We start from the raw sequence: 16,848 nt of genomic DNA on the forward strand, positions 1-16,848 counted from the left end.
CAAAGTCATTGGACCTTACTTTTTTGAAAATGAGGCTGGAGCAACAGTTACGGTGAATGGATTGCGCTATCGAGAGATGATTAATGATTTTTTATGGCCGGAATTGGATGGTATTGATCTGGACAACGTTTACTTTCAACAAGACGGTGCTATCTGCCACACAAGCAACGAAACCATTGATCTTTTACGATTGAATATCAAAATAACACCTCTTATTGGAAAACCCTGTAGTTAATCAGGCGAGGCACACTGGGAAAACTTTTTCGCATTTATTTTTCGAGTATTATGTCGTGTTGTGCTACCTCCTCATTTAGCCAACGTTTCGGATAGCATTTCTTAATTAAAGAAGGAGGCATCGCAACACGGCAAATTACCCCAAAAATAAATCACTAATACTTTTGGCCGTGAAAATCTCAAATCATATCTTTTTTGCATTTGCCTGAATTTTTAAATAGTTACAAACTGTCTCAGCAACTAAAGTTGCTCATGTGCAGGGGTACTAAGCTATGTCCTCTATCATTACACAAGCAACATTTTCCGTTTTTAATTATTGTAGTAATAGGTTTCAAGCTTCAAAAAAACGTATTCAATTTAAAATATTAAATTGACCTAATACTTACTTTTATTGGAGTTGTTGTTTCAATGTGTAAAGATGCTATTATAGATTTTACTGGAAGATGCCAGACCTGAGGTGGGCTCCAACTATAAAAATTTCTTAAATTCAGATATTCTGTTATTTATAAACTGGAAAAGGCCATACAATTGTTATAAAGTGTGATCCAGTTCGAGTTTCCTATATTGGCAACAATGTAAATTAGACAGCCGTCAACAATGGAGTCATTTAAAGTCAAACACTTTAAACACCCATATGAATTAAAAATTTAGAGGCACATATGACGCAGTTCTTGTATTAATAACATTAACTTTAAATTCAGTAACATAAAATTATTCACCACTTCATGGTAAATAAGAATTTAGAAAATGAAAATGCTTTACATCATTTTCCATAATTAATGAGAGATAACAAATATTCGATTAATAAAACAATGTGTATAAGTGTTACATTTTGTGTGTTTTTTAACAAAGCAAAGTTAGGAAACAGAAATTGGATCACTCTTTACATGAGACATATATATCACGTAGATTTTTACACCAAGTTTACCAGCATCGGCATATTATGCTACGTATACATACGCGAACCGAAATGCCGAACTGAACCTCAACTTATGGGAAAGGAACAAAGCCGCTTGTAATTGCTTCGTTCCTTTCCCGTAATTCGTGGCTCGGTTCGCGTTTCGGTTCGCAAATGTATACTTACCATTGACAGCTTTTTCAGAAGGGAAGAAAAAAAAATCTATAGGCAATGTTAGTTGGGTTTGGCGATTGTCGAAAGATTTAAGAAGAAATAAAACAACATTAGATAATATTTATATCATTATTTAATATAAAATATATGGAACCAATTGGCATTAAAAGCGTTATCAGGTTTAATGAAAAGCACTCTACGGATAGTATAGCTCTGAAGAACTAAACATGTATCTTTATTAACTTCGACAAAATTGATTATTCTTAATTAATGATTATTACACATCAAATAAAACACATATTTACACCGTCAATAGGAAATTTCGTATGATTATACACATTTTAACAGTAACTTCAATCACAGTTTGATGTCAAATAAAAATACTTACAATAAATTTACACTAGGAATAATTATTAAAGAATGCCTTTGCGATTTATAACGCAGTGTTACGACTAGGTGATCCGATAACATTCCATGAATATATAGATATATACATATATATATACAGGTTGCTTTCTTTAGTGTGAAGCAGCCAATGGAACCCACTGGACATGGGACATTCAACACATCATTTTAAACGCAAGTATCTCTTCACTCTTAACTAACTAAGGTTGTGATGTTTCACTGTAATTCAAATGCAACATCGTCATCAAATGGCAAATCAGCGCCATCTTGTTTGCTATTTTTTTGCATTTGAAAGTTCCCCTACGAGTGTACTTGGTCCGTTCGGATTCGCAAATACGCCAGTACAGCGTTGGTATAGCTATAAGAGGAGTAGGACCAGGCAGTAAAATCTGCTCGCGTTAAAATCGTTACTCATAATAATATTCATGCCAGATTTTTTAAACCGGCATTACTTTGTTCCAAAACCCCAAAAACATGGTAATTTCCGCATTACGCGTTTAGTTGCTAATTTCACGTTTCTTCAGATGTCGTAAATAATGGCATTTGTAATGTCATTGACACGGTGTATTTTAATTTGCATTGAAATCCGGCCAGTTCGATTATGCGCTGTGTTTGCTTTGATAAATCGATATTTCTACTTTTTTTACATTTTCATCACACGACAAATCGATATTTGTCAAACTTCACGAAAAAAATGTCAACAAATTCAGGCATTCTTTATATTGCCAGCGCTATCCTGACAAGCCGATATAAATCTTACAGCTACTAATACTATTATGACAACTACTAATACGATTATGAGCAACATTTTCCACTATCCCACTCTTATACTCCCGTATAATATTTATACTGCGATTATGAGTAAGGCGGGTTGTGTTAAACACAACGGTCATGTTATTCCTTCATCAGCTGATAACAATTTCACAGGGAGATGAAACGGACCTAGAATCGGCGTTTAACGGGGATCTTTCAAATGTCGAAAGAACAAAATGGCGCTGATTGACCATTTGATGACAATTTTAACGGGGATCTTTCAAATGTCGAAATAACAAAATGGCTCTGATTTACCATTTGATGAAAATTTTACATTTGAAATTAAAAACACCCCAACCTAACTGTGGAGAGACTTTTACTTTTCCACTGGCAGGTTCGTTTAAATGCATAACGTAGTTGTAGAGAGATGGCGCTGGTTTGAGGCCAGTAAAAGAGCCAGTGCAAGAGCTAAGCTATATACATAAGTCCCATAAAAAATTGCAAAGAACTGCTGGCACCTGATACTTAAACAAAAATCGACAAGTGCGTACATGTTTTTGTCATCGGGGCTTAAGGCACCCATTGGGGGAAATTACAAAATATACTTAACTGATACAATTCACAATATTATAACCCCAATTATTTTCACATAAATAGCTTAGGGGTTCATTAAAACACCGACAAATCAAGTAACTGGGTTACATTGTCTTCCTTAAAAATGAACTTACTTAATATGTACAAATTATTAACAAATTGACGGTTTTTTTCATAAAGCTCAGTAAACAGCGGGGGATTATTTTACCTCAAAAAGATGTTTTAAAATCTTTCGACACAATATTTAACATAATTATTATGATCTAAGTTTATTATTAGTCTAGAACGGAAAAAAAAAACTTAAAACAGCGGAAGTCAGTTGTCGGGAAAGTATTTCAACGCCATCATTTTAATTTGTTTTACTATCGAGTGAGAAAACACTCAAGTTCGTTTATCTGTTTACTGAAAATGTATACACTTGTTATGTGTTGGCTGGGCCTTCATATGAATATTTTTCCTTAAAAATCATGTTGTTGCTATGACGGCAAATCTGAGTGAGAAAAGCTAGGATTACGGTGAAAGGTAGAGGAGAAATGGAGGGAGAGGGTGGTAGATCCTCAGACTTCTATTTTAAAAATCCCTCACATCGGTGCGGTAGGAGAAAAGAACAATTCAAAGAAAAACTTCTCCGATTATTTTTCTTGGAAAGGAGAAACGGATTCCAAGAAAATTAACACTTTGTTTTGAACAGCAATTGCTGTATTACGGGATTTTGTGGAATGCCAACTTGCCTGCTCAAAGAATGACAGATTTAATTAGATATTTTGTAATGTAATAACAAATTATTTTAGTTTCATTGGGTTGATTCTAATTCGGAAGTGCGCTGGATATTGAGTGGGTATTAATTTGACAACACGTAGAGCCCGCACAGACAACCGCACTGTCCCACCCTCGAGGCTTGTTTGGCACACGTTTGTTTTGTTCATCAAATTTGGGGCTTTTCATACGCTAATCCAATTAACGTCGAAATTGTGGCACGCGAACATAAATCATAAACGGTACTGAAAATTTTGTATTTAATGCATTTAAAATTTGCTACAATAAACTAACAAACCGTTAACCTGTAAATAAAAAACCTAAAACCTGTTATCTATGTGAGGATATTATGTAAGCGCTTTATTAGCAGCAGACACATACCTGGACGGATGACGAACCTCGTGCTGGCACTGTTAGTGGACACGGTGGACTCTCTCCCTTTGTGTGAAAAAGCGATAAACGCGTCGGTAAGAATATTATGAGAGAACATTTTTAATAATGATTTTCAGTTAAGCCATCAACTGTAAGTATCATGATGTTATTTTCAATCAATAGGCGAATGGGTTCTTATAATAGCCATGGAAATACAACAGGTGAAAACTTAATGAGGAAACAAAGTGGGGATGTTTAATATCTTCGTGGAGTCGTGACTGATAGGGGGATGTAAGCGATATAAAACTGCAGGAAATTAGATAGCGATCTGCTTGATGGCAAATAATTACCGCTTGGCTGGGATCTGAGATGAAATAAACTGCCTGTGTACTGTAAAGTTGTGAAGGCAGTTACTCCGACTTGCTAGTGATATTGATAAAATTACTATGATAGCTAAGTTTGTAGCGCCGATTCTGCTTAGTTGTCGATATGCTCAAGCCATGTAGACTTTGGAGTCGATGCCCAGTGGACAAGCAGCACACGTCAGATGTTGGTGTTGGAATTCTGTGATTTGAAGGGGAAATGTTTTTATTTATTATGTAGAAAAAATTAATTACTTGCTGACATTCATTATCTATTGATAGCTGAAACTAACGGAACACAAGGCAGACAATCATTTTACTCTAAAAGCTGCATTGTGGACGTATCATGGATTGTCCCTCTGATCGAAGACCTAAACTTGAAATGTTCCTTTTGGTTACCGCACCCTCCGGAATGGTTATGCATTTCATATTATGTACTGTACATACCTATTCTATGATCGTATTTTTGCTTTTGGTATATTTACATTGAACGATTTAACCAAAAGAGCGAGTGATTAGCTACTATTGACGAAGAGATAAAGATGTATTAAAATACTTTGTAACGGAAATAATGATGATGAGTTATCGTAATAGACAACAATATACCAGAAAGCTTTGATTGATTAGTACTTAAAAAAACCTTTGCAAATATTTCGAAATGGATCGAGATATTGAAAGATTAGACGTATTTTCTCATACATTTCTAATCGGTTACCATTGACTTCCTCATCTTCTAGTCAGTTGATTCGATCGTCTCTATTAATCCTTATGTGATAGTCGGAGTGCAACTACCTATATTTATAAATAACACAACCTAAAAGGCACTCACTGTCGAAACCAGAACATTAATTAATTTACAGGGTATCTTGAAGTGCAGTAACCTCAGGGCTGATTATATTACAAGGATTGCCGTCCTGAAGCAAAACGTCGAGGATTTGCTTCGTAAGGTCCAGGCGGAACTGAACGTCCCGCGAGTACACGACGAGCCGCACTTTAGTGGCGACGAATTTCTTGAAGTGGTCCTTGAAGTCCTCGCTGAGCTGCGCTGAGAGCGTGTCCGCCAGCGTCACCCCTCGCGAGTCTATACTCTCCTTCAAGCGCTTAGCTTCCTCTAATTGGTCGGCCAGTTTCTCTTGCTTCATCATTAACAGTTTCTGAAACAAATAAACAGAAGGTTCAAATTAAACAGATGACAATACACTTATATCTAACGTTTGCCGGTGTGAATAAAACTCTTTTAAATTCGGATTTTCAGGAAATATCTGAAGCTCAAATAAAATTCAAAACACACAGGAAGCGAGTAAAACCGGATGAACATTGCTCGACAGGCGGGATTTTGCGATAGTGCAGAGCCAGGGGTAGTACAGCGTCAGGGGTAGTACAGAGCCAGAAAAGTACAACTGGGCCGCGGGGCCGAAGCGGATAACAACTTTTCACTGATAACTAAAAATACCTATATATAAATCTAAATTTCTCAAGGCGGGGGAATTTATCGGTTTATTACTGCCAGTAAAAACGGCCGAATCTTGGCTCGGTCCGCCGGGGATTGCCACACTCAAACACGAAGATGATCAAAACTTATAACGCGTTCATTCGGAAGTTTCCAACTTCTACTGCCGCTGACCAAATCCTTTAAGTCCATATTACGCTGGCTTTATACCCGAGTATAATATTCTTCCTGGTATTGATATAGGCTTCGCGATATTAGTTGTTTTATTGGCCAGATTACGGGAAACGTGAAAACGGATTTATTTTTACAAATGTAGTAAATCTGTAATCGGATTGTTGTGATCCTTTGAGATAAGCCCACGCTGTGTTTTATGTAATTAACTACTTTTCTGTACCAAAACAAAATGCAACGTGCAACATGATACAGTAGGTGAGTAAGTCGCTCCCTTTGTTTTCCGGTTCTGAAGATCTATAGAAGCTGAAAGATTAGTTGTTTTGTTTTGAGTACCTATTGAATGCATTGTATTTTCCAGACCAGAAATCCAACTTGAACATTTTTGTCATTATTGCAAAACTGTTGAGTATTGTACGTTGTGGGAACCTAGCCATGTGCCAGAAAGAATTCAATTAAAAAATTTATATAAAATAGATATTCGGAAATTTTATTTTTTATTAAATAGCACTTTCGGTTCTAGAATTATCTACTAAGAGAAGCCGGCAAGAAGGAAAATTAAAAGCAATTACATATAGATTAATTTTTTTAATAACTTAAGTAAAACTTAAAATTGTAATATTTAATTTTGGAATACTATATTAGCGACTTAAACCCAAGACGTTCGTCGTGCTGCGTCCCGGTAAGTCGAATGTCCTGGGTTCAAGTTCAAGGTTCTCAGATGTGCCCGAATTTTTTTCTGTTTTTCTGTTTTAAATTTTCGTTTGAGAATAGCTAATATTGTCTTCAATAATTTCATCTATGTATTATATTTTGTTGGTCTGTAAGAGAGAAAAGAGGTTGGATGCAGGATTTTCTGAGCGAACAAAGTATACCGCAAGATCTACAACAAAGTCTGCAATATTTCACCCATTCAAAAATAAATAAATGTACCTGCTTATTCGATCCGACTACCAAGTACTGCATTAAATCTGCACACGGATCAATAGAATTGTATATAGGTACGTAACATTAAAAAATTAAAAAATACATCATTCTTATATTTTCAGTAGATACATGAAATGAATTAATCCTTCCATTCTTAAAATAGTGTAGTTTCAGTCTAAGCAACTGATCGGGTTTCTCTCTTTCTTTGGTGGAGAAGAACCTGGCTAGTCAGATATTGTCACCAAACACGGCCAAAGCCATTTTAAGCAAAGTTTCAATTCTGAATAGTGGGCTTACACTAGGGCGATACTGAGAGTATCTTCCACTCTGGAACATGCCGCCTACCATATATTATTTTAAATTAAGAATCAAATCAAATTCAATATCAAATAAAATTTACTTGCGCACGCTAGGAGTTGAACCCGCGAGAGCCTTACCACTCGACCACGGAGTACGTCAAACCGACCACCCCGGTTCATTATATAAACACCAACACAGATAATATACTAATCCACAACTAACATAAATTTGGGAAACAGAAATTATCGCGAACCAAAGTTTTGAATTTCCGCAATTTGGTTAATATTTGTACAATGGCTGACGAATATTATTCAAAAATAATATGGCCGACTAAATGAAATCACGGGACAAAAGTGCGCCTACCTGATTTCACGGGCGGGCACAGAACAACAATACGCACAAAGGAAATGCAATCAATTCGGTGTTCTGAATACGCAATCATCGCGAGTTTATTGCCACGAGCCACCAAACCTGGTCCAACACCGCTCTACTGCCGGGGAGGAATTACTATAGCGTAGTGTACGAGTACTTAAGCTAGCGAATAGTTTTATGGTTTAGTGAATGTTGTAGGTTGCAGAGCAAATTTTCGTTACAAGTTATAACAATTTTAGCTGTAAATCCATTTCTAAGAAAATCTGTTTTCACGGAAAATATTAATACATCATTGTAAACGTCATGTACAGGGTTTTCCAATAAGAAGTGTTATTTTAATATTCAAAGAAAAATGCCATTTTTCAATATAAATGATCGAATGTTTATTTCATTATAAAGAAGAAGGTATGCCGTTAATCGTGAAAAATAACATAAGTCAAATGACCACCACGACCACGCCTACAGTACCATATCCTTTTCATGAAATTTTCCATAACCAAATCGCAAAGTGGCTGCCTTATGTCCTCAATAGCCTCACGAATTCCATCTTCGAGGTCTTGAATCGACGCTGAGCTGTTGACGTAGACCTTCTTTTTCAAGTGTCTCCAAAGGAAGAAGTCGCAAGGTGTTAAATCACAAGATCTCGGTTGCCAATTGTGATCACCTCTTCGAGAGATAACACGGTCCGGAAACTTTTCCCGTAAAAGATCAATGGTTTCGTTGCTTGTGTGGCACGTAGCGCCGTCTTGTTAAAAGTAAACGGTGTCCAAATCAATACCACCAATTCCGGCCATAAAAAATCATTAATTCCTTAATTAGTATTCAAAATAACACCTCTTATTGTAAAACCCTATATATTAAAAAAGTGGAGGATTAAATTTATCTATGTATAAATAGGATGTCCCGGGGTAAAGTGCGCTAACTTCGGGGAGTGAAACAAATGATTAATAACTTTTATCGAAATTCTAATGTTTAAACGTGGTTTTTAAGTAAAAAACATAGATTTTTTAGCATTTGAAAAAAATATTCTTCAATGGACAAATAATACACAAATAAATATACATTTGTATATATTTATTACCCCCCACAGGAAAATAATATCCCTCAGGGCCTATGTCATCTTTCGAGGATCTTTTTTAAGAAAAGGAAGTTCTGTAAGTAAGTATCCTTCATAATAATAAGGCCATGGGTCAAGAGACTATCAGCCTCTCCCGATATGGCACGCCACGCAGCTGGTGGGCAAGCGCATCCTGACACACCTTACCCGATGAACCCGGGCACCCCTGCTAAATCGCCAAACGTAGCAAACCACTCGAGGTGACCTATGGCAGAGATGTCAAAAATCCAATAAATGGTTCCCGGGGCGGCGGTACCCAAATCCGTCAACCAAATTATATGGAGGAATGTCGGCGTATATCATCAGTTTTATTTCGAGATTGATGAAATGTTTCTAAAAACCACCCTTATCTCCTTTTCTCACACTGCACACTCGACGCTCAAAATAAGAAAAAAATTACCATCTACGTCTGCTTTCGAAAAAGTCATCTCAATGTGGCATAACCCCAGTTTGGGATTGACCTTGAACACCGAAATAGCTGTTACGATATTAAAAACTAAAACAATTGCAGAATTTAATATGTGTAACATTAAATTTAATTTAATAAAAAAATAAGTGGAATTCTACGAATTAAACACAATATAATAAGTGTCTATCTAAAGTAATACTTCATTAAAGAAGAAGGTAATACTAATAAATCTAAACAAAACGTGAAAAAGAATAATACCTATATAGAAAATAAAAAAAGGATAAGGGTAACAACTAAGAATAAAACCCAGGATGTCTTGTCTTACCGGGACAGCGTCTTCACCACTCGATCATTGTTACCACCTAGTTATTAAACGTCATATTTGTCGATCTCATATTTCAAATACAGAATTAACAATATCATCTTGCAACTAATATTTCCCATAAAATCATACTACTATCCCCGCATTCAATATTTTGTACATAAGAGAAATCGATCATCTTTAAAAAGTATAAAACAAAGTCGCTATCCGCGTTTGTGCGCTTAGTTCTTCTAAACTAAGCAACGAATTTATTAATTAATAGGGTTTTCACTATCATTTAGATCAAGGCTGCCCAACCTTTTTAACAGTTGGGCGAAATTGACGATTTTGAGTCACTGGCGGGCCACTGAATACCTGACGGTTCCTATTTCCATGGAGGGGGGGGGGGTTGTTAGAGAATTTCTATAAAACGTAAAACCCCACAAAAAAAATTCAACATGAGTGCTCCCCACAAAATATTTGAAATCCATGGGGGGGGGGGTTGTTACGGAACTTCGCTGAGAAAAAACATCATATGTGATTCCCCACAACAATTTTTCGAATTCCATGGGGAGGGGGGGTGGCTACAAGATTCCATTTCGGACGCAAAAAATATTATATCAAAAACCGGTGTATTTTTGTTTAAAAAGTAAGTTCGACAGGTTATATTTTTTCGTCGCTGATTCTCGTTCTGAGTATAGCCTAAATAGCGATGAATCGCCTTCGTTGGCAACACTGGTGACCGCGCGCAAGCTGCATTGTTTGTTTTACCGCGGGCCCGCGACACTTTTTCAAATTGGCGGATTGGCGGGTTTTTTGAAAATGGTTCACGCGGGCCACTTATAATTCGTTCGCGGGCCACATTGTGGCCCGCGGGCCTGGGGTTGGGCAGTCTTGATTTAGATTGTTTCTTCCGGAAGGATAGTTTTGTAATCAAGTAGTAAAAAAAAATTCTGGGCGCTTACATTGCTAACGCTAGCTAAACCTTATGAGATACGTCGAAATAATGTAGAACAGAATTATATATCTTAAAAAGGCCTACAAAAAAGTAAGAAATGGTATATGTCTATCACCTAAGGATAATAACCCGCAGCAACGCCGGGTAAACGTCAACTAGTTATTCATAAAGTAGTCGAACGAAACGAGGAACAGCGTTATAGTAACATGCATTTCAAGTAGAAACGTTTTGAATTAGAATTAATCATTGTGAATATGTAGTTATGCATGTTGGTATACATACGTAGAGAGAAAAGAAGCATCTGGCCCGACCGTGTGTGCCTTAGAATAGCGTGTAAGATGTAATGTGTATTAGTGTATACTGTGTAGTTAGTCGGAGATGAGGGTGGCGAGACCTAGTTTCCCAAAAGGGAGATAACTTCGCGTGGCACCAATTCTCAAATGTTGCGGCATTGTGAAAATGTGTCATCATTTTTGCGAAAATTTTTTTTCATGATCTCTAAATAACATAAAATAAAGTCGCCATCCAAATGTCTCAGTTTGTGCGCTTAGTTCTTCTGAGCTACGCAAAAGATTTTGATAAGATTTTTACAATCGTTTAGAGAATTACTTCCAGAAGATTTACATATACGATACATGTATATCATATATATAGAAAGTATATAAAATTCGATGTTCTATAATCAAGTCGTAAAAATTTATTTTCGGGCACTACGTTGCTAATCCTGGCTAAACCTCATGAGATACATCAAAATAATGTAATGCGGGATTGTATATCTTTTGTTTTAATATTTTTTATTCTAGATAGAAGAAAATTACATTTTTCACTCATTTAACTAGAAATAACGAATACATTACACATTAATATATAAATCTGTTTTTACTTAAAGTGTTGTGTTCATCAATGTTGTGTTTGTCTGTAATTAGTGATAGTATCAACCAATTTTAATTAATGTAATTGTATTTCGAGAGCTTTGATATGAATCACTGTTGACAAAACCTATGAAAAAAATAAAATATATAGTTGCGCGTTAGGTTTTAAAATTGAATAGCCTTAAATGTGTACCCTTCACCCCCCTTTGCCCCTTGTCCCCTTTCCGTGATCCGGGCCAGAGACAAGGAGTATTGTTATCAGTTGTTATCGTTGCATCTTACCCGCGAACATTTCGTGTCATATTGAAACCCGCATATGAACTCGGCTGTGATTATTTTGGAGCACAATCGTCCAGTGAAACGTTTTTACCCGCCGCAGTGAATTTCACTGTGTTTTTGTTTTGTGTTAAGTGAGCAAATGTTGATTGTATGCAAACTGATAAGAGAACAGAACCAGCGGCTTAAGGAGAACGAGACCAGGGTAAGTCTTTGGCCTTCCCTACTCATTTTCCTCTTGCAAAACACTAAGGCAATTCAATTCGTTTTTATTTGTCTTAGTCTATATCGCATCCGCAATACCGCAACCCCCCGCACAATTGCGTACGAAAGATTTCCGCACAACCATATATATTACTATGTTTTGTGTTACTTGTATTTCATTTATATATGTTTCACATGTATTTCCCCAGATTTCAATCAAGTAGTTTAAATGTGAGTGTACGAGGCTATAATATAGACCTTTTTTTAATTTTATTTGGTAGCAGATATGATATCCGGCTGAATACGCTAATTAAGGGGGTGATTATATCTTTAATATCTTGAATATGCTGTTAAAAAGTTAGGTTATCTTAAAAAGGCCTACAAAAAAGTAAGTCATGGTATATGTTTATCTCCTAAAGATAACACAAAGCAATGCCGGTTAGACGTCAGCCAGTAAATGATAAGTAATGAATCATCGTGACATCCTGCGATCCGACATCTGCCATGATGATGTAAACTGTAGGGTTCTCCAAAACGTTGGCTAAAGGAGTGCGTATGAACATGACAAAAAAGCGTAAGCCGAACCACGGATTATGGGAAAGGAACGAATCAACCGCAAGTTTTTTGTTTTTGCATTTTTTTTTGGAAACACATTAAATAACACTTGCCAACACATATTTTGGTGATTTTAAATTTTTTTTTCGTGTAATTTTGTCTTGCAGAATCCAAATGTATGCAGTCAGATTTCATGTTTCAGTTTTAGTTATCGAGATATCGTTTTTAGATTGAAGTTTTTTTATATTGGCATTTATTACAACGAAATAAAAAATAAAAAAAATCAAAATACAAAGTTAAAAAATTCAACCCGTAAAAACCAAGTAATTAAAAAAAATAATACATCTATCCAGGAACTGGAGTTGTCTACTCTACCAAACTCGCTAAATGCCGATCGGGTGGGACTGTATTTTATTTCGTATATTAACTGCTGTAATGTGATCCGATTTTAGTAAAATGCGTGTTTGTCCATGTTTGAGTACGTGATTGCCTAAATCTAAAGTAAAGTTGATATTATCTGTCGAGTTTCAGCCTCATCGGATGTCGGGAAATGGGTTAATTTCCGCCTTCAAGATATGCATAACAAAATGCAAATAGATATTTTAAAAGTTATAACAGCGCAAGACAAGGAGACATTTTCAAGAGTGATCGCCAACGTCGGGGGGACCTGATACGGCACATAAAGAAGAAGAAAAGTTATAAAATAGTTATTAATTGTGAATAATAATAAAATTTAAAAACTTGTCTAATAATAAAAAAATATTTTTGTGGCGTCATTTAAATAAATTAAGATAATTAACTTTGTAAATAGTGGTTTAAATACTAAAGTTAATTATTTTACTAGTTTAAAATATTCACATCTGATTAACACCATTAATGTGTAAAGGGTTGTTTATTCAATTGTGTAAAATTTAAAACACGTTAATTAATTAGAAGGTTATGTTTAAATGTAGTACCTGGTTAAGGCAATGTGGATAGCGATAAGGTTTAAATTTTAAATGTAGTACCTAGTTAAGGCAATGTAGATGGCGATAAGGTTTAAATTTTAAATGTAGTACCTAGTTAAGGCAATGTAAATGGCGATAAAGATTAAATTTTAAATGTAGTACCTAGTTAAGTCAATGTAGATAGCGATAAGGTTTAAATTTTAAATGTAGTACCTATTTAAGGCAATGTAGATGGCGATAAGGTTTAAATATTAAATGAAATACCTAGTTAAGGCAATGTAGATGGTTATAAGGTTTAAATTTTAAACGTAGTACCTAGTTAAGGCAATGTATTTGACGATAAGGTTTCATTTTTAGCTTAACAACACCCGCCAATTTTGATTTATTTTATTTTGAAAAAGAGCGTTTTATTTTATTTTGCGCAATTGAGGCACAAATCTTTAAATATTTTAGGATCATTTTCCAAAGAACTAAATTTGCCTTATTATACAATAAATCCATAATTGAAAATGGGTTTTTAAGTAGAAGATTTTGATCTTTAAAGCAGTTTTTATCGGCCTGACACATTGTTTTTTCTGAGATAACGAAAAGATGTATATAAAAAAAGAGCACGATTTTTTCATCTGTTCGATTTGCGGTATATTTAATTAAAGCTTCGCAACGATTTTGAAGGGATCAAATTTTCAAACCAAGTTGCTTCGCCCTAAGTGCTTTTCTTGCAATTTTCATAAATATCTTTGATTTTAAATATGACCGTATACAATCCCTCGTGATATATTTCGTATGTTTCCAATAATTAAATGGTATGTTTAAAAATATATATTCTAATTGCTTTATAGCTAGCTGGCGATGGAATGCGTTTTTATACACAATTATACTAATAAAAGAAAGAAAAAACAAAAAAATTGTGGGCAAATATTTGACATAAGAAAATTAACCCTAACAAAATGTCTATATAATTAAAATATGTTCTACTCACGGTAATGAATGAAAGCATCTAAAATATTTCGAAAAGCAGAGTATTTTGCATTACTTCATGGTGCTACGCTTTAAAGTTAAAAAGTTAATTTCCAGGGTAGAATTATTATTATGGAGGGTCGAGATTATCTATGTAATCCCCAAGAAGTACTATTAAGTTTTACGGCCATAGGAAATACCAATACCCTTAATCAGATATATAGTTCTAAATTACAGGTAAAATATTAAAGCGTATTTATGTATTTGAAGAATTAGAACAGCTACGATTTTTTTTGTGTTATCTCATCATAAATTACCCAAATGTATAAAAAAAAAAACTGCTGATATAATATAATAACTCAGTCGTTAAAAAATGTAAAATAAAGTACATTAATCAATTACTGTTCGGGTCGTTCCATCAGTGTTTAACTATTGTTTGATATTTGTTCGTCTTCCAAACAAACTCAAGTAATAATACAAATGTAAAATATTATAGTAGAAAATAAATTGTCTGAGCCTGAGTCCCACCTTTCGCCCATGACTCGTAAAAATTAAGCGCAAGAAGTTACTCGACCAATAAATTCAATAATAATTTCAATAATACCTCTTCTATAACATATATTTAAATCAATAGTTTAAAACAAAGTCGCTATCCACGTATGTCTCTTTGTGCACTTAATTCTTCTAAACTACGCAACGAATTTTAATAGGGTTTAAACTATCATTTAGAAAATTTCTTTCGGAAGGTTTATGTATATAATACATGCATATTATAGTTATAAAAAGCAGAGAAAAGTCGATGTTTTATAATCAAGTAGTAAAAAAATATTTTCGCGCGCTTACATGCTGACTAATCCTTATGAGATATATCGAAATAATATACAATGGAATTGTACATCTTAAAAAGGCCTACAGAAAAGTCTGCGAAGGTATATGTAATATATGTATATCTCCTAAGGATAACCCGCAGTAACGCTGGGTGCACGTCAGCTATTAATATATAAAAAAAAAATAATGTTACTTTGTTTGTGCCTTATAGACTCAAAACTACTGGACCGATGTCGATGAAAATTTCAAAGTTTGTTGTGATTTGCGCCGTACTATCTCTGTATTGGAATGAGATACGGATTAGAATAAAAGTCGACATAATGTAGATTTATAATAGTAACAATTTGAGTTTCATGTAACTACGTAAAGTAAATTGTAGATGAAGTCTGAGACGTCCAAGGAAGACACGATCAAGAGAATTTATTTTTATATAATATTATGTAATATTATATAATATTATTTATCCTTCTATAGATCAAAAAAACCGATTGTCTTCGAATACAAACTTAATAATATTTGCTTAACAACTGTTACATCTATTAAAGACCTTGGTGTCTCTCTTGATAGCAAGCTTTCTTTTCGGGATCACATAACTGCAATCGTTGATAAATCCCTCAAACTACTTGGTTTCATCACTAGAATCACTTCGGACTTCAAAAACGTAAATACCCTTAGAACTCTTTACTGCTCCTTGGTTCACTCCCATCTTGAATATGCTTGTGTTATTTGGTCTCCTTTTAATGCTGTCCACATTCGACGCATTGAATCTGTTCAACATCGGTTCTTAAGAGGGATTGCTAGGAGGCTAGGTTTAGAAAAAGGCAAATACTCATATGATGAAATTGAACTAACTCTAAACCTCTCTCCTTTGGAAGTCCGTCGGGAAAGAAATGACCTCATTTGCTTCTTCAAAATTATAAATGGTATTTTTGATTCACCTACTCTACTGCAACTCATTCCTTTCAATATCCCCTCGCAAAGACTCAGAAATAATGAACTGCTCTTTCTCAACCATCATTCGACAAATTATGAATATTATTCACCATTGTCCAGAATGTGTAGACTGGTCAACTCAAGTCAAAACCTTAACTTTTTTGGGATAAGTCAGAATGATTTTTGCCAGTTGCTAAACAAGTGACGGAATATTATAATTGTCCTGTGGTCCTGACCCACGGCGTATTCTTGACTTGATTCGACTTGTCACTTTATTTTCTTATATTATATCTACCATATGTCTTTGCTTTCATGTACCTTTGTCTACTCCTGTATTTTTCATTTTAATTTATTCGTGTTATTATTTTGTAATTTGAACGATATCCGTTAGTAAATGAATAAATAAATAAATGTTCACCTTAAAAATGCACCCAGATTGCAGGTACACTAACATTCGTAATGTCAAAACTTTACTCAAAACCATTCATCACCCCGAGCAACGCCGGGTAAGCATATGCTAGTATATAATAAATATGTACTGTGTTACCTGATAGTCTACGCTTAATACGCATTTAACGCTTCTTACGCGTCCTGGGGCATGGCCCGTGCGCTAAGCCATGACGGTACTTCAATAAGGAACCGTTTTTCAACTCACTTAGCGGCCTTTCATAAAAATAAATATTTTTTTAGGAAGAGTCCATTTTAGCCAATCTTATAATGTTT

At 34.9% G+C, this 16,848-nt stretch overlaps 1 protein-coding gene across 3 annotated transcripts in view; it reads right to left on the reverse strand.

Moving 5' to 3' along the window:
- Window positions 1-1,458: 1,458 nt before the first annotated feature.
- Shrm (shroom) overlaps window positions 1,459-16,848 on the reverse strand; it is a 198,907-nt gene continuing 183,517 nt past the window's right edge. For all 3 annotated transcript variants that reach the window (XM_089645844.1, XM_089645843.1, XM_089645842.1), the window contains one exon: window positions 1,459-5,702. In XM_089645844.1, coding sequence (XP_089501970.1) covers window positions 5,403-5,702 — 300 coding nt within the window. In that variant the 3' untranslated portion in view covers window positions 1,459-5,402. The remainder of the gene's footprint in view (window positions 5,703-16,848) is intronic.

Source organism: Hesperophylax consimilis, chromosome 23 (assembly GCF_061612785.1).
Source record: "Hesperophylax consimilis isolate HC1 chromosome 23, BYU_Hcon_1.0, whole genome shotgun sequence".
NCBI lineage: Eukaryota > Metazoa > Arthropoda > Insecta > Trichoptera > Limnephilidae > Hesperophylax > Hesperophylax consimilis.